General features: G+C 40.2%; 1 protein-coding gene across 1 annotated transcript; it reads left to right on the forward strand.

Moving 5' to 3' along the window:
* Nucleotides 1–507: 507 nt before the first annotated feature.
* On the forward strand, nt 508–5,269 carry krt8 (keratin 8). The gene is made up of 9 exons (XM_067370699.1): nt 508–1,009; nt 2,234–2,442; nt 3,040–3,100; nt 3,199–3,294; nt 3,393–3,557; nt 3,661–3,786; nt 3,892–4,112; nt 4,221–4,264; nt 4,436–5,269. The coding sequence occupies exons 1-9, from the start codon at nt 620–622 to the stop codon at nt 4,708–4,710; spliced, it is 1,587 nt and encodes a 528-aa protein (XP_067226800.1). The 5' UTR covers nt 508–619; the 3' UTR covers nt 4,711–5,269.
* The last annotated feature ends 14,219 nt before the right edge of the window (nt 5,270–19,488 follow it).

The following is a 19,488-nucleotide window of genomic DNA, read 5'->3' on the forward strand; positions in this document are numbered from 1 at the left end:
GTACAGCTTCCAGTGTTGAGAGATAAAACATGTCAGCTGTCACAGGGTTAGAGTGAAATTTAAAGCCTTCCAGATGTCTTATTTGTATAGGCAAATCCATAGATGCAAGCTATTTTAGTGCGTCACATTGCCTTGTAGATGCTGGTGCTGCTTTAAAGTACTTTGACTCTCAGGTTTAATATTATTGACATATTGTGTGTTTATTGTGTCTGTATTTTATATGACCCATTCTTGTACAAAACAAATAATATATATTATCAACACTTTTACAAAGAAAAGGGTCAAATATAGAAGTCATTGTATTTTTTTAAGCCCTTAACATTCCCAGAAAATATCTGTTTCTAGTCATATTGAATTATCACAACATCTACGTACTGGTTAGAATAGGAATGCAAGGAAAGGAGTATTGAATTTCAGCCTACACCCACCTGGTAATGACTGGCCAGTCTAAGCCAGTTCGGCTCCTCCCACTCAGCCACACATATAGTGGGAGGCAGAGCCTGCTGCTCTCTCTATCTGCTCGAGTTTCTCCAGCACAGCAGACAAGGCTCACATCTGCTGCTCTCGCACCCCCTAGCTACAGGTCATTCTCTACCATTACAAGACACACATCAGCAGGATGTCGTTCACCAAGAAAACCAGCTACAGCGTGAAGTCCTCTTCCTCGGGATCTGTCCCACGCAGCTTTAGCAGCATGTCTTACTCCGGCCCCAGCGCCAGCCGACAGAGCTACAGTGTGCGCAGCTCCTATGGAGGTGCCAATCGTGGCATGGGAGCTGGAATGGGAGGTAGTGGCTTCATCAGCAGCTCTTCAGCCTATGGTCTTGGCATGGGTATGGGAATGGGTATGGGTTCTGGTGCCGTGGCACCCATTCAAGCAGTTACCGTCAACAAGAGCCTCCTGGCACCTCTGAACCTGGAGATCGACCCCAACATCCAGATTGTCCGCACCCAAGAGAAAGAGCAAATCAAGACCCTCAACAACCGTTTCGCTTCCTTCATTGATAAGGTAGGTTTAAAGTTTCTTTCTTTGTACATTTACTAGTCAAAAAGTTCCCAGATATGAGGTTTTAGAGTACAAGTCAAACTAAAAGTTGTATTAACTTACAGGTAGCCTGGAAATGCCACAAGGGAATGAAAATAAGTGTATGTTCCTGCTAAAAATGTCTCTAGAATTTAATCTAATGTGGCATATAAAATATATGTGGGGTTCAGATACATTCTCATCAAAGAGAAAGAAATGAGACTTATAGAAAGTGGGAAAAAAAGGGTGTGTACATGGTCAGAGTAGATTTCATTTGAATGGGATGGCCTAAGGCTCTTCTAAAACCCTTGTGGAGAGTCCACACCCAAATAAGGACGTCCTGCAGGACATGAAACTGTTTAATTATTACAAAAGATGAGGTACTACAAACTGCAAACAAAATACGCATTCAACAGAATATAACAAAAAAGTTAGTCACATACCATGATAGTTAATATTTAATTTGAAGAGCCGGGGTCATGTTCTGGATAGCACTGGATAGGTTACGTAACAATGAGAAGAGGAAATATTCTGCCACACTTTTAAGCCTTTAAGTCTTATGCCCTTCCTCTTAACTATAATAGTCTGCTTTGCATTAAATTATTTGATTAAAACACTGACTGTTTTGAATAAGACAGTTGATTAGTAATGTCAACTGGCTCAGTGACACCTTTACTGTAACATAGTTGAGTGTGCAATGTTCAACTCAAGTTGTTAAAGTCTTATCATTTAATTATTTGCTCTCCGCCCACTGTCTACACACTCTTTTAAGTGTCTCCAGCAGATCTGAACTGGTCTCTTTCTGCTGCCCCTTAAATATTAACCATGTAGATTAAACCTTTATTATAGTTCCATCTCAATCTCCAAAATGTAAATTCGATATATTAAAGGCTGTGGTCACCCTTCCTGATGTCCTACTGGAATATGCGTCACAGTTTCCAAAAGGAAAAAAGTGTTGCAAACTGAAAACACATGCATCTCTCGTTATTTAAGGAAAACAGTGCTTTCCTTTGTGAAGATCACTGAACCACAAGCAATATGTTGGCATATGGTTGCACTTCTGTGAGCTGGCACAGAACCATGATTCCAAACTGACTTTGCAGCATTGGTCTGGGGGCGTTGCTCTCTGAAGCTGCGCTCACTGCCAAGTATGGTTTTCATTTGTGCCTTGATTGAGACAAAACCTCTATTCTCATCCTGCCAATGTAGGTACGTTTCCTGGAGCAGCAGAACAAGATGCTGGAGACAAAATGGGGCCTCCTTCAGAACCAGACAGCCACACGCTCCAACATTGACGCCATGTTCGAGGCCTACATCGGCAACCTGCGCAGACAGCTTGACAGCCTTGGCAATGACAAAATGAAGCTGGAGGCTGACCTTCACAACATGCAAGGTCTCGTTGAGGACTTCAAAAACAAGTACGTACAATGGTTTACACAAAAGCCCCATTACAGTTTGGCTGGACGTTTGGTCTGGGGGATGGACAGCACCCAAGTATTGTCAAAGCAGGCTTTTGTGGTGCACTTAAGTGATCCCAGAATAAATGAGGATCCATAAATTTAAATAAAGGGAAAACATATTTTAAAGGTCTGATGGGAATAAACTCAATTCATGATTCCGATTCAGAAATTGCATGGTTTCTCTAGTCACTCCCTTATATACTTGCCCACTGTCCAACCTTTTTAAGACAAATTGTAGGCATTTCAATGATATACATAATATCCCATTTAAAAAGCACATCTGTACTGCAATTAAATGGGCGTCAGCATGAGACAGATAGATTTACAGCTACTGAACAATATCTACGCGGCACCTTTCATGGATCTCTAGACAAATCTGATGGGCGATTAATGCTAAGACCCAAGGGAAACACTGAACTGAATCCAGAAAGACCTGACAAGTTTCTTACTACAAAGATGGAGCACTGCTGCCTCCTAGTGTACAACTTTATAAACAATTCAAAACATTCAACTACAATGACTTTAACCAACGTCATTCTCTTCACCTCTCTTCAGGTATGAGGATGAGATCAACAAACGCACAGAGTGTGAGAACGAGTTTGTGCTCATCAAGAAGGTTTGTGGATTGTTTTTTACACAGTTCAGTTTAGTGTTACTACTCATGAACGCTAACTTCAACTTAAATGATGATTAAATTATGATTGTTTTTTGCAGGATGTTGATGAGGCCTACATGAATAAGGTTGAGCTGGAGGCCAAACTGGAAAGCCTTACTGATGAGATCAACTTCCTCAGGCAGATCTTTGAGGAGGTAAATTACAACTAGAGTTTCCATTCAACCATACCTTTCACTTGTATTTGACAAAACACACTTAAATAACATTACTTTCTCTCGTTGTGGACTTGTAGGAGATCCGTGAGCTGCAGTCTCAGATTAAGGACACCTCAGTGGTTGTGGAGATGGACAACAGCAGGAATCTTGACATGGACGCCATCGTCGCTGAGGTCCGCGCTCAGTACGAAGACATCGCTAACCGAAGCCGGGCTGAGGCTGAGATGTGGTACAAGAGCAAGGTATGTTATCTTTTGGGATATCATCCAAACTGTAAAGTCTTGTTCTAGTTTATATTAAAGTACATTAAATGTATCTCACATGATCATATGTTCTGTTTCTCAGTACGAGGAGATGCAGACATCTGCAACCAAATACGGTGACGACCTTAGATCAACAAAGACAGAGATCGCTGATCTTAACCGCATGATTCAGAGACTGCAGTCCGAGATCGATGCCGTGAAAGGACAGGTATGCAACTACATGAACACAAAATGTCAATTAATCATTAATTTTGTTTTGTAAGTAACGGATCTTAGGAGTAAAACTAAGCACAAATATTTCTCATTTCAATAGCGTGCCAATCTGGAGAACCAGATTGCAGAGGCAGAGGAACGTGGAGAGATTGCCGTGAGAGACGCCAAGGCCCGCGTTAAGGACCTGGAGGATGCCCTGCAGAGAGCCAAGCAGGACATGGCACGCCAGATTAGGGAATATCAGGACCTGATGAATGTCAAACTCGCCCTGGACATTGAAATCGCCACTTACAGAAAACTCCTTGAAGGAGAGGAGGACAGGTGAGTTCATCAAATGCATGCTTGCTGTGAGACCTAATAATCTAATTTGAGATGAAATTCAGATCTGTGCGAGATTCTCATTACGTCTTGTTTGCTCTCTTCCAACAGACTGGCAAGTGGAATCCAGTCTATCAATATCACAAAACAGAGCAGTAAGTTTGACTCTTTATCACAGAGAACTGTGTTGAAAAGCCCAGCATGGCCTTGTATCATGGGCATTTCATGCTGGCCTTTTCAGTGTTCCTTCTTCACATGACAGTTCTTATAACTATATGAAATGCAGAAGATCCTCATCTAACTTCTCCATGTTTCTATCCCGATAGCGAGCTATGGCGGTTATCCCATGGAAAGTGCAAGCAGCGGCTACAGCAGCTACTCTAGCGGTTATTCCAGTGGTTTGTCCGGTGGATACGGTGGCGGCTACAGCTCTGGTGGCGGCTACAGCTCTGGTGGTGGCTACAGCTCTGGTGGCGGCTACAGCTCTGGCAGCGGCTACGGCGAAAGTATCACTCAGACCAAGAAGAGTGTTGTGATCAAGATGATTGAGACCAAGGATGGCAAAGTTGTGTCTGAGTCCTCTGAAGTTGTTCAAGATTGAGCAAGTCCCCTACCCCAATTCTGTCCTCTAAACCTCACACCTCTTATGCATTCCTGATCTTCCCTCTTAACCATTATGACTGCGGTCCATGGCGCTAGACTGGAATGTAGTCATAAACCAGGTTGTAAAGCAATAAACCATTCACTCTGGCCAAAGAATTACAGAGGGACCAAATAATCTCACTGCTCTTGTCGTGCCTTAATCCACATCACTGAAAACACACGCCCTTAGGCCACTGCACAGCAATATTGTCTTCGAGTCTTAACTTGCACAACATGGCCACATCTGTAGGCTGGACATTCCTCGATGTGCCACTAACATGAGCTAGCCATTTAGCTGAATTGTTCAATATACTAAGTAATTGATTTTCACATTAACTATGAAGGGATATGTTTGCGTTTGTGCTAAATTACTAGAATGTTAGTGGTAGATCCATGTGGTTTGCCTATTTAGTAGAGACATTGTACTCTGGCAAATAAGAAAGAAGTTGCCCATTGTGTATCCTGTTTTCCAAGGTGCTGTTTTTGCTACCAAAAATAAATGTTTACCTAAAACTTTGTCTCAATGTATTTTTGTGTGTGTGTGTGTGTGTGTGTGTGTGTGTTAAATAACTAGTCACAACCTGCTAAGTCATGTCAGAACTAAGGGCTCTCATTTGGCTGCTTAGAATGGTCCAGTTAGCCCCTTCTGGCAGATGTTGTAATTACACCATCTAAGCATATTAATGATCTCAAATAACACTAACATACAGTAAAAACTATAGAAAAAAGGTTTGTGTGGTATTCTGAAAGAAAAAAAAAGATTACAAAACCTTTAAGTAGCGGCATTGTATTTCTGCTGGATGACACGTCGACTCTTTCATTTTGTACACGTGTTCTTGTTTCAAAAGAAACCAAATTAATTCTCAAAGGGTTTGCGACCCCTAGAGGTTCATGATAGAACTGCAAGGTGCTCGTGAGATGTCATCTTATACAATATGTGCCATTCATTATATTGAAATGTTATTATATATTAATTGCATTTGCAGCCAACCCCTTACTCATACATGATATTTTGACTTTGTGCTGCCTGACTCAAACAGTTAGTCACTATAATTCCAGAAAATCAGATAGGCATACATTTTGGCAGGAGAACATCTGAATAATAAAAAAAAAAAAAATAAAAAAAATTTGAAAACTGAATTGTTTAAAATGGAATCTTTCAAACAAGGAAATAAACCTTCAGAGTTTGATAAACAGTGCTGGCTTATACCAAATTACCAATGTGTAATAGCAATAACTGTATTGATTAGTGGCAAAAAATTATTCTGTATGGATAAAATATTAACTACACAAACTAATTTTATAATTATTACTATAAGTCTACTATCTTATCATAGGTATAATGTGAATTATAATTTATTATGGAATCAGTAACCTACAACTCTGTGGACATGCAAATTTCTTAATGGGTCTTCAACAGAAAAAGCTAAGTCACGTGACTTTAATTTATAAGAGAAATTAAGAAGACACAAAACTTGCACAGATATTACCCTTGCACAACCAAATGACAAACGTTCGTTTGGTATGTGGGAACAAAAAGAGTTGATTCCTTGAATAATAGCCCTATTGTCTTTGTCAACTTCATTGCTGTGCATTGTTGTGATGGCTCATTCATTCACTTAAATAATGCATATAGCACTTGAGTGTACTATCATCAAAGAGTGAATGAAATGAAGTGATGGTAATTCCACAGATGTTTGCTGAATTACCAAAACTTTCAACAGTATCGTAAAAGGGTCCATTACTAATCTTTTGTGGCCATCTGGTGTCCAAAAGGATGAATAGCACCTACCACACTTGCTGTCCTGTTACAGGCACTGCATAGTTTCATGATGTACCATGTTTGCGACATTACCATCAGGTCAGGTTCCATTCATGCACAGTTAAACAGCTGGCCAATAGGCAAAATCCAATAATGCACCTGGTTGCAGTTATTATTTGCTAAATGTAGGCTTTTATAGTTTTTTTTTTTCACTTCTACAACTCCATTTCCAGAAAAGTTGGGACATTTTGTAAAATGCAATAAAATCAAGAATCTGTGATTTATTAGTTCTCTCAAACCTTTATTTAACTGTCAAAAGTGCAAAGAAAGATTGCCAAAGTTTTCACTGGCCAACTTAATTGTATTTGGAAATATAAAGAAATTTTGACTTTGATGGCTGCAACACACTTTAAAAAATGGGACAAGGCAAAATAAAAGTGAAAAGCTTAAAGAATATCCAAGTTAAACTGTTTTGAAACAGTCCACAATAAGCAGGTGAATTGGTAATGGTGAGGGAATCGTGTTTGGGTATAAACGGAAGATCCACCAAAGGCTTGGTTTTTGCAAGCAAAGAAAGGTCATGGCTCAGCACTTTGTGACAAATTTCATTAGAGAATTGTCATACAATTAATAAATTGCATTTCCCAATGCAAGATTGCAAAGTATTTAGGTCTTTCGCCATCTATCCATTGTGAAAAGATTCATGGAATCCAGAGAAATCTCAGACAGGAAACCTCTGTTGAATGTGTGTGACCTTCAAGCCCTCAGATGGCATTGCATGAGAAACCATCATGCCACAGTGTTAAAAAAACAGCCACATGGGCTCAGGAGTACTTTGGAAAACCATTGTCCCTTAACACAGTTTGCTGCTGCATTAAGAAATGCCACTTGAATCTCTTTTACACAAGGACAAACCAATGCACCGATTCTATGTAGAGATGCCACTGAGTACTCTGGGCCCGAGCTCATCTCAGATGGTCAAAAAGACAGTGGGAATGTGCTGTGGTCAGATGAGTCCCCCTTTCAGCTTGTTTATGGGAAAATGGACATTGAGTTAACTCCCAAATTGAAAGGGATCATCCAGACTTTCATCAGCAACAGCCGACGGGTGCAAGAGCAAACATCTGTCATGAGTGCAAATGACATGGGCGACTTGCACATGTGTGAAGGTGCCACTGACATGGAGGTGTATAATGGAACAGTACAGAGACATAGCGGCATCAAGCGGCATCATTCTATATATATATATATATATATTTACAAGAGTCTCCTAGAAGGAATGGATGGATATTCCAGTGCAACTTGGCATTTCTGACTGGCCATTGTTGTAAACACATACAACAGCTTGCCACTTGGTGTGCAGTGTATAGGACGATGTACTAGAGTCCACGGTAGAGTTTGACGTGCAACTGTGCAATCAAAACCCATGTATACACAAGAAAACTGGTTTTTGAATAGCTGTCCACTGTAGTGACCTCTATGTTGTCAGAAGGGTTAAATTATTCAGACCAATAAGAGACTTTTAACTACAAGATTTACTTTTTTATTATTTTATTATTTTATTGTCATTAAAGGCGCAGCATGTTTTTTTCGCCACTAAGGGTCGCTAACCTCTTCAAAACAATAACAAAGGCGTAGATTGATGACGCAGTCAAAGAGCGTGGAATCATGGAACTTGTTGTCATGCCGATGGATCTAATAAAGTTTATGGGGAAATAATGTTTATGGATGTTAGTGAATGCATTCATGTTTTTAACATGACTGTGGTGTGAAGCAGGGCGTGGCCGAGAATCGCGGGCGCGATTGCTAATGAGAGACAGAGATCAGTGCCACACGCGAATCCCAGAGGATATAAAGGATTGAGGACATTTCATTCTACCGAACTACTCGCAAAACTGAAATACTTCTCATACAGATCAGTTTATTAGACGAATTAAAATTGTGAGGTAACGCAGCGCTGTTTCACTTGGTCTCATGTTACACTTTCAAACTGCATTTGAGTATATTGACAGTTATAATGTTTTTCTATGTATTAGTTTGTTAGCTGTATGAGACTTAACAGTAAGATAGATCAAAATTTGAATATCATACTGATGATATTCTAACATTTCATCTTGTTGAGCTATATAACATTGATTATGTAGCCTACATTTGCATACCTTGTCTAGTAGGCCTACGTGCAAGAGCGGCGTCTCTGTCAAGTCAAAGTTGTCGCAAAGATCTCGCCATCTCGCAAACGCCACGCCGATATTGATTTATTTCGCCTTTTGTTTCAAAGTTTGCTTGCTATAGTCCATAATGTTTGAATGAAACAACAACAGCGTGTCGCTAGACCGTACACAGCTGTCTGCTCTGTTGCCATGGTTACTGTGCAGCAGGGATAACGCAGATATTACGTCATTGACAGGCGACAAGTGACAAGGGAGGGACGGGCATGATTTAAAATTGTGAATTTCTCTGAATTTACAAATTCTTGGAAACATTTAGGATAATGTAAGTACACCGCTGAACGAAATATATAACACTGTGCAAGTGGTTTTTGGATATTTTAATATAAAAATATTAAATATTGTGCCTTTAAATGTCCACAAATATTAAATTGGATTCAAGATCAGGTAAAAATCTAGACACAGGGTGCTTCTCAATATCCCTCCTCGTTTCCAGAAACCGATCAAGCTCAGCCATCTTGAAGGACATCTCTGTACCGAGAGGAACGAGGAGTGAGGAAGCTTCCCGAGGAGTCATGAGTAAGGATACACAGGTGTTTCCTTTGCGGAAGTCTTTCTCGTCGAGAAACCTGACGCACGTATACATTCACCTCCCCCTTCATATCTGTCACAATCATTTAAATGTATACTTTATTTTTGCAGTTTAAATAAATTTCACATCTCACATATTTCAATGGGACATCTTGCTTTTTTAATATTTATTATAATTTTTTAAAATAACCAAACTTTAACAACATATGGGTAGATCCCGTGAGTGCAGCTGATGACGCTTTGAAGTGATGATAAAGGGAGCAAGGATATAATTTCTCTTGATTCAATTCCTCCATCCAAGGAAGCGAGAAAAGGAAACGAGGATGCACAAATAAGAATTGAGAAGCACCCACTGGTTCATGAGTTCATGCAGGTTATCGCCCCTAGTGGCGAACCACTGAAATTTTGAAACATTTCGAAGCATTTTTAAAGAAACGAAGCCTTGTTTACTGAAATAATGTGACTTTGGCAGTTTTAAAGGTGATAAAGAGGATCTTTTCGTCGACTGAGAAACCAAAGACTGTTACTGAGTTTTTGAAATGAGCGCATGCGTAAGAACAACCCCCCTTCTTCGAAGGAACGCCTCCCAAAACTTGTAAACACTCGTATTGGAACACGAGTGTTTACCACCGGCATTCGCTGTGTCATGTTAGTGGATTCGTTATGTCGGACTCACCGCAGGTAACTCATAATCTGCAGTTGTTACTCCTGTCTCCGGACAAAAACATTGCATGCGGCGCCTGTGGAGTGTGGAAAGTTACTGGAGCGCGTAGCCGCGCACGTCTCTCTCTGCATGTATAATTAAGTAAACCAAAGTTGCTTCAGTCCAATAAAGGTTCATCTTGAAATATTACAAACAAAGACCCATTTGACCTGAGCAAATATTCTTTCTGTTGTCAAAGTCACTTATTATCCAAACACAAGCTGCAACATCTCAGACACCCGGAAACTAATCACATCCTCCTCTCTATTCTGTCCCCTCTGTCTCCACCTACTCCCACTTTTCTCTGACTGCTGATGACTTTGCCAGCTAAGTTGGCAACCATCAGCAGCCAGTTTTCTGCATCACTTACACCCAACCTCCACCCACAAACATTTCACTCTTCTCTTCCGTCTCTCCCCTAACCAAAAACTAGGTCTCCAAAGTTATCTGTCAGCCATCCTACAACCTGTCCCTCAGACCCGATCCCTCCCACCTTCTACAGGACATCTCACCAACATCGCTACCTGCTCGGACTCTGATCATCAACACATCCCTCACTACGCACAAATTTCCCACCTCATTTAAGCAAGCTGATTTTGATTTAAAACATATTAATTTTGTACTTCGTTATATTAGTTATAACAGGACAGATTCAAACTGTGAGCGGATCAAGAGTGGCATCTAGATTAATTTTATTTTCATTTGAACAGGCATCCCTCTGACACTAGGTGGCACTATAATAAAGGAATTTATAATTTCGATCAACCTATAACTCAAGAAACCTAAGGGTTAGAATCAAAATTCAAAAATCAGTCCTTCTGAATCCAGTGATCACATGCTTTTTATTACTGTCAAGATATTTTCAGAGTTTTCTGTCTTAGGTATTTTCCCATGTCCAATTCATAATTGTTTATCATGTAGCAAAGATTGTAAAAAAACAATGTTACACATTGAAACTAAGACATTCTCAGGACAGATGCTAAATTTTGTCAAATTCTGGCCCTGGGGGAAGCTATAAGAAAAAACATTAAAGATATTGTTTAAATCGAAATGATCATCATCAAATTTACCAGCTGAACCTTCACTGAGCCCCATTTAAAAGAATGGCAATCACAAATCCTACCTTGGCAACTCAAGTCCTGTGTGTGTTTAAAACTTGCAAACTTGCATTCAGGCCTATCCCTAACCATTCCTGATGTGTCAGCCCTCTTTTCAAGATGTAATCAGTCATCTACATTTGCTCCAAGTTAATTAATTAATGTATTGATTGATTCAGTCATAGTCGTGGCAACAGTAAATAAGGAGTTCCCAGTACCATAGTGAGTATGCTGTAAAATGTAAAAATACAACCCGAATTCTGGAAATGTTAGGACGTTTTTTAAATTTGAATAAAATGAAAACTAAAAGACTTTCAGATCACATGAGCCAATATTTTATTCACAATAGAACATAGATAACATACATGTTTAAACTGAGAAATTGTACAACTTATGCACTAAATGAGCTCATTTCAAATGCGATGCCTGCTACAGGTCTCAAAATAGTTGGGACGGGGGCATGTTTACCATGGTGTAGCATCTCCTCTTCTTTTCAAAACAGCGTGAAGATGTCTGGCCATTGAGATTATGAGTTTCTGGAGTCTTGGTGTTGAAATTTGGTCCCATTCTTGCCTGATATAGGTTACCAGCTGCTGAAGAGTTTGTGGTCGTCTTTGACGTATTTTTCTCTACAGGTGAAAGATCTGGACTGCAGGCAGGCCAATTCAGCACCCGGACTCTTCTACGACGAAGCCGTGCTGTTGTAATAGCTGCAGTATGTGGTTTTGCATTGTCCTGCTGAAATACACGAGGCCTTCCCTGAAATAGACGTCATCTGGAGGGGAGCAAATGTTGCTCTAAAACCTTTATATACCTTTCAGTATTCATAGTGCCTTCCAAAACATGCAAGCTGCCCATACCGTATGCACTCATGCACCCTCATACCATCAGAGATGCTGGATTTTGAACTGAACGCTGATGACATGCTGGAAGGTCTCCCTCCTCTTTAGCCCAGAGGACACGGTGTCCGTGATTTCCAACAAGAATGTCAAATTTGGGCTCGTCTGTCCATAGAACACTCACTTTGAAACAGTCCATTTTAAATGAGGCTTGACCCACAGGACACGACGGCGCTTCTGGACCATGTTCACATATGGCTTCCTTTTTGCATGATAGAGCTTTAGTTGGCATCTGCAGATGGCACGGCGGATTGTGTTTACCGACACTGGTTTCTGGAAGTATTCCTGGGCCCATTTAGTAATGTCATTGACACAATCATGCCGATGAGTGATGCAGTGTCGTCTGAGAGCCTCAAGACCACGAACATCCAATAAAGGTCCTTGTCCCTTACGCACAGAGATTTCTCCAGATTCTCTGAATCTTTTGATGATGTTATGCACTGTAGATGATGAGATTTGCAAAGCCTTTGCAATCTGATGTTGAAGAACATTTTTTTACGCACTCTTTCACAGCTCTGCCCATCTTTACTTCTGAGAGACTCTGCCTCTCCAAGACATCCCTTTATAGCTAATCTTGTTACAGACCTGATATCAATTAACTTAATTAGTTGCTAGATGTTCTCCCAGCTGAATCTTTTCAAAATGTCTTCTTGCTTTTTCAGGCATTTGTTGCCCCGTGCCAACTTTTTAGAGGCCTGTAGCAGGCTTCAAATTTGAAATGAGCTCATTTAGTGGATAAAAGTGTTTAAACATTTGTTATATTACCTATGTTCTATTTTGAATCAAATATTGGCTCATGTGATTTGAAAGTCTTTTAGATTTCATTTTATTCAAATTTAAAAAACGTCCTAATATATCTTGAATTCGGGTTGTAATAATAATAGTAATAATAATATATTTGTGTTCAATTACTGTGTTAACTGCTTTCAAACAAGACTTCTAACTCCATTTGAGTGGTTCCTAAATGGTGTGTATTTACGCCTAGGGGGAGATGTGTGTTCTGGGGGAGTGCAACATTTTTTGCAAAGGCAGAATGGCAAAATACCTCATTATATTGCAAAATCAGCAGTTCACACTCAAACTTACTGTTCTACTCATATCATGATTTGAAAACTTCTGTCATCAAACAGTTGCATCTATTTTCATAATGGGTGAGATCTGATCTTAATTTGCCTAGTGTAGCATGCTGAGTAAAGCACAAAAATAGATGGGATGAGAACCATATAATGGTCCATTGCTCCAAGTGTTTTTGAACTTTATACAAGGCCCATCCATATCACTAAAATAAATTAAATAATTGTTAATAGTAAATGTAAAAATTCCAAAAATTTAGTTTTTAGAGCAAATGCAAACTTTAAACCTATAAGTTCCCATAACTGCGGGCTAATTTGAGTTAACAGACTTACTTATGATTATACAGGCGTCATGCTGTAGGCATGAGAACTGTTGGTTACAGATGATTGACAACAGGCCTGTAGCACTGCTTGTACAAACTGCAGTCCCATTGGTGAAGTGAGTGAGTTCTACTGATTGATCACTCAAAGGTCACCACTAACTTTGACCTCGTATTACAGAGATTATCAGGAGTCTGTACCAGAGATCTGGGACAGATCCTCTCAATACAATGTTTTTAAATTGATGCAGCTTAATTTCAATAGTGTGTGAAGTTTGTGGCTCCATTGTTGCTGTAAACTTGCACAACATTCTTGCATTAATAATTTATAGAGGCACACCCGTCTGTTATAGTAGGGACATCGACTTTACATTTTCACGCCCCTAAACATGACGCAGAGCAAAATGAACTGTGATTGGTTGCATTACATGTCAGTCAAATGTCCTCTTGGGCGGTTATTGGCCCATTAAAGCTGCGACAGAGTCCAGACCTTCTGCCATCAGTCTGAAGGTCTGGCTATGCGAGACTACATCATAGTGTACTTTGACTTTCAACACTGGGTGTGCAATGTGCATGTAGATTACTACCCCCATGTTTTTACAAAAAATATTAATGTTTTGTGCTTAAATCATATTTCAATCATGACAACTCTCAGAATAATTTTAACATGTTATTGAATATGGCAGTGTTAATGTATTTGGTCCTGGTGGACTAGATCTGCTGCTGTTGAGTATTGCTGCTGCTGCTGAGCAAGTATGGACTTGCTACTGCCAATAGATACACAGACACACTGCTGTGAGCATGCAAGATATTCTGCTGCTGCAAAAAATAGACATACATAAATCCCATAGCAGATCTAGGCAGGTGGAGCTGGGGAGGTGGAGGGTTTCAGAGGAACTCTGATAGCGCACTGCAGGACTAGCTTAAAAGAACCAGACTATTTGAATGTTGAGAAAGCAATCTCATTGGCTGCAGGATCAGCAGAGGCCAATCAGCTTGTGCCATGCAGTAATTATGTGATTGATTACAGATTGCATGTATAGGACCTATCAGTCCTATCAGTTCATGTCTGAACTAGATATTTCATTGTGTGTACATGTTCATGTGTATGCGATACAGAATTCATGTTATGTAAGAGAGCATATGGCTCAGGGGTCAAATTCACAGGTTCGACAGCTCTGATAAAGCACAGAGTTGTCTGTCAGTAAGAGACAAGAAAAATATGTTTTATTAAGCAGAGGAAAGAGCAAATACCCTGCAGTACAGGACAGGTTTATGCAAAACCCTACATACACACACACACACACACACATACACACACATTATACATACACTTCTAACATGACAGACCCCAACCATACTTGGGGGGTCTTTTAATAGAGGACAAGAAAATTCCATCATGAACATGTGCCTGTGCCTGCATAGCTGCAGGGGGAGAAACACACAAATTAGGCAGTGGGAAACTAAAATGCTTTAGAGTCTCTGCAATAAATCCTAAGGGTTTCAAGTTTTTGAATCTACACACCTTTTATTCTTAAAAAAATGTTTAAATACTGCCAAAACCTTGACAGCTCTGTTGTTTTTGCATTGCTGATGCCAGCATCAGAATGACAAATGTTAGTGACATCAAGGGAATGCTATATTTGCACAGATCATGTCTTAGATTGTTTGTACATTATGCATCTTGAAACACTGACAATTAAAGGTGAAACAAAAACAGCAAAGATTGTAGCACTGATGTAGTTTTGAATGCCAAGGCTGTTTTTATAAAGTACTTCTGCAATATACATTTTCATACAGCAGATTTAAAGATAAAGTTTTTAATTTGTTCCCTTTTTTTAATAAGGCCTCATCTCCATTGGGGGTGACCATTCTTTATGAACATTCAATCAGATCTCACCCTTTGGTGACCACCTTTAGACCCTCCAAATGAACACCTTCCTAATATTGTGTTGTTCCCCCTTTTGCTGCCAAATCAACCCTGACCCGTCGAGGCATGGACTCCTCTAGACCCCTGAAGGTGTGCTGTGGTATCTGCACCAAGATGTTAGCAGCAGATCCTTTAAATCCTGTAAGTTGTGAGGTGGATCCTCCATGGATCGGACTTGTTTGTTCAGCACATCCCACAGATGCTCGATTGGATTGAGATCTGGGGAATTTGGAGGCTCAAACTCGTTGTTGTGCTCCTCAAACCATTCCTGAACCATTTCTGCTTTGTGTCAGTAGCATTATCCTGCTGAAAGAGGCCACAGCCACCAGGGAATAATGTTTCCATGAAAGAGTGTGCATGGTCTCAACAATGCTTAGGTAGGTGGTGCGTGTCAAAGTAACATCCACATGGATGGCAGGACCCAAGGTTTCCCAGCAGGACATTGCCCAAAGCATCACACTGCCTCCGCCGGCTTGACTTCTTCCCATAATGCATCCTGGTGCCATTTGTTCCCCAGGTAAGAGGTAACACACACCTGGCCATCCACGTGATGTAAAAGAAAGCGTGATTCATCAGACCAGGCCTTCTTCCATTGCTCCGTGGTCCAGTTCTGATGCTCACGTGTCACTGTTGGCTCTTTCGGTGGACAGGGGTCAGCATGGGCATCCTGACTGGTCTGCAGCTCCATACGCAACAAGCTGTGATGCTCTGTGTATTCTGACACCTTTCTATCAGAACCAGCAACCAACTTCTGGAGCAGTTTGAGCTACAGGAGCTCGTCTGTTGGATCGGACCACACGGGCCAGCCTTCACGTGCATCAATGAGTCTTGTCCGCCCATGATCTTGTCGTCGGTTCTCCACTGTTCCTTCCTTGGAGCACTTTTGATAGATACTGACCACTGCAGACCGGGAACACCCACAAGAGCTGCAGTTTGGGAGATGCTCTGACCCAGTCGTCTAGCCATCACAATTTGGCCCTTATCAAACTCACTCAAATCCTTACGCTTGCCCAGTTTTCCTGCTTCTAACAAATCAACTTTGAGGACAAAATGTTCACTTGCTGCCTAATATATCCACCCACTAACAGGTGCCGTGATGACGAGATGATCAGTATTATTCTCTTCACCATATACCATGTATACAGTAGGTGGGTACTCAGTGGATAGCACTGTCACCTGACAGCCAATCAGAATCCATCCTGCTTTAAAGAGGCATTTAATTTAATGCGGCGGACGTCAAGACTGCAAAAACGCACTTTGAAAAAACAGAACAATATTGTCCTCTAGTGTGGATGCTAATATAGTTATATACTTTTATTTATAGTTATTGTTCTTGGTGTTAACGGGCCTTTAGGAGAAAATATTCTAAATAGAATCTTAAAGGGTTCTGTAAGATGCTTCATATATGCCTTTTAGGGGTTCTCAAAAGGGATAATTTTATGGATTTAATTTAGATTTTAGATTTTTTAGATTTTTGTTTCAGTTACTGTGTTGAAAAGTATGAAATCGCTTATAACTCCTAAACCGTTAGGCATAGGCTCAAGGGTCTTATACTATTGGAATCCTTGGCTCAAGTCGGATAAAATGCATGCCTCTGATTTGATCGTGAAATTTTCAGGTATTTGGGATTTTTTGAAAATCTACTTTTATGAACTAGTCCTAGGCTTTTGGCATGATCAGAACCAAGCCAGTGCAGCAGGATTCTCTGGAGTCTAATTGTCAATCATTGTCAAAAAAGTTGAAATTTCAATTTACTGTTTTTAAAGGCAGGAACACACCAAGCTGACGCAGACTGTGGGGTTGGCTCACGTTGGCAGAGTCTGGGTCCAAAGTTGCCCTGACACACCAAACCAACGCTTGACAGCCGACGGCCAAGTGGCACATCCATTCTGCGCCTGCGTAAGATAAAATACCTTTCTGTACCAGCAGGTGGCAGTAGCTGAACAGCCAATCAGAATGATCAGATGGCCAGACGGACCGACGAACACTAATGAGCTCCGACGCCAATTCAACATGATGAATCGTCCGAAAAAAAGCAGATGAGGACCAACTTCAGCTGACGGTGTGGGATGCACTGAGGAAAGTTAGCCGACCGACGAACAAAGACTGCCGTCGCGTGACCGTCGGCTTGGTGTGTTCCGGGCTTAAGGGCCACCAAAATGTTTGAAGTGGGCGGAGCCACTTTTACTAAAATATAACTATAACTTGTGAATGGGATTAGATATTTTCACCAAACTTGTTATACTCATGTACGATCTCATTCTGTGGTCATACACACAAAAAAATCTGTGGCGATTTGCTATTAAACTGATAGCAAAAACAAGGCCATTGGTTCACTTCCAAACAATGTAACCTTATACATTTCCATTTAAATCCTTATACCTTATAAGGCATTCATTAGTTATGTAGAGAAGATATCTTGGGCAATAGGGAGTAACATTTTATTTCGATAGTCCACATTAGACATTCTACTAACTATAAGTAACTTTGCAACTACATGTAAACTAACTCTCATTGATTTGCAACTACATGTGAATTAGAGTATTAACGGACAGTTAAGTTAGGGTTTGGTTAGGATTAGCAGAATAAATTGATATATACTTGTTACTTGTAGTTAGTAAAATTTCTAAAGTGGCCCACTGAAATAAAGTGTTACCCAACAGGGCTCTCTGGCACAGGAGCAGAGAGCCAGAGGGTTGGGATGTGGCAGGACATGAATTATTATGTAGAGAAAAGGAGGAGGAGAGCAGAGGATGGGAGGGGAGGGGAACAGCGAGTAAAGGAATTCATTTTGAAGGATTAAAGGAATGAATGGCTTGATTTTAACTCTGATTGAATTACCTGCTACATCTAAAAAATTTCAACTTAAACGTTTGAAACTAAAACACACTAATTAAGGAAAACAGTCAATCTTGCAACACAATTGCTGAAAGTATAAATTTGGCATGCTGGGATTTAAAAACATCAGCTTGCATTGTATTCGATGAACTACAGCAATATAATTGCAGTAGTGAGACTGACCTGTCTTTGTCATTTTGTTTAATAACCTAATTTAACCTGTCACAATAAATTCCATCATTTTTACTGGTTCAGGATGAATTTCCCAGTTTTTATTTCAATAGAGTGAGCACTAAAACACTTTATTCAAATTTTACTAACACTTCTTTCAAATGCACTTGAGTGCATTTACATTTATATTAAAATCTATGCAAAAGTAAGACATGCACATGAAGGTGAATATATCATGCAAAGCTGTGGAACAGTGTGTGAGAGAGAACCAGCAGATCTGCTTCTTGTCAGGCAGGTTATGTCACAGGCTTATGTCCTCTGGGCCTCTGAGTTTCTGTCAGTAACATTGGTGGGATAACTGATTCATGTCAGGACTTAACATGAGACTAATAATGTTATTAGACAAGAATTAAGGTTGTGCAAGTTATTTTGCGGTATTATTTCTGTGTGCAGTACCTCTTGTACCTAAAACATTTTTCCTTCATGCATACGGACACATTCATGCATACAGATGCTTTTATCTGAAGTGACATGCATTGCATTCAAGATTTACATTTTACCAGTTCATGCATTCCCTGGAATTAGAACCCATGACCTTGGCAGTTGTTGGTGTAAAGGCCCGTTCACACCAATAATGATAACTAAAGCGAAAACCATGGGGGAGAAGAAACTTTAAAAAGTAATGCTTTACGATGTTGCATTACTCCCACTGACCATGTTACTTTTATGGAAAGCAATGCATTAAATTGCTTTCGTGTTGCTTTTCTCACCTGGACTGGGCTTGCTCAAATTCACACCTGTACAGTAGAGCTCGCAGCTCAGAAAAACCATTCAGCTGTGCTGCCATTCTGGATTGCAGAAGAATAGGACACAGGAAAAGAAAGTTCAACACTGTTTTGTGCAAGTGAGATGAGTAAATAATGCTCACATTAAGTCTAGAGCTACGATAACCATCATGTTTACACAGCTCACACAACACCTCTGTACTTACTCACGATTTCTCTCAGCATGGGGACAGGAGAGCTGTCAGTCAATAAATAAAAAAAAAAAACGTGCGTTACTTATTCAAAATAACTCCAATAATTTGCTGTGAGTTTTAAAGTAATGTGTCACTTTAGTTACTTAAAAAAAGTAATCTGATTACTAACTCGCATTACTTGTAATGCACTGCCCCAACACTGATTC

This window comes from Chanodichthys erythropterus, chromosome 20 (genome assembly GCF_024489055.1).
Source record: "Chanodichthys erythropterus isolate Z2021 chromosome 20, ASM2448905v1, whole genome shotgun sequence".
In the NCBI taxonomy this organism is placed as follows: domain Eukaryota; kingdom Metazoa; phylum Chordata; class Actinopteri; order Cypriniformes; family Xenocyprididae; genus Chanodichthys; species Chanodichthys erythropterus.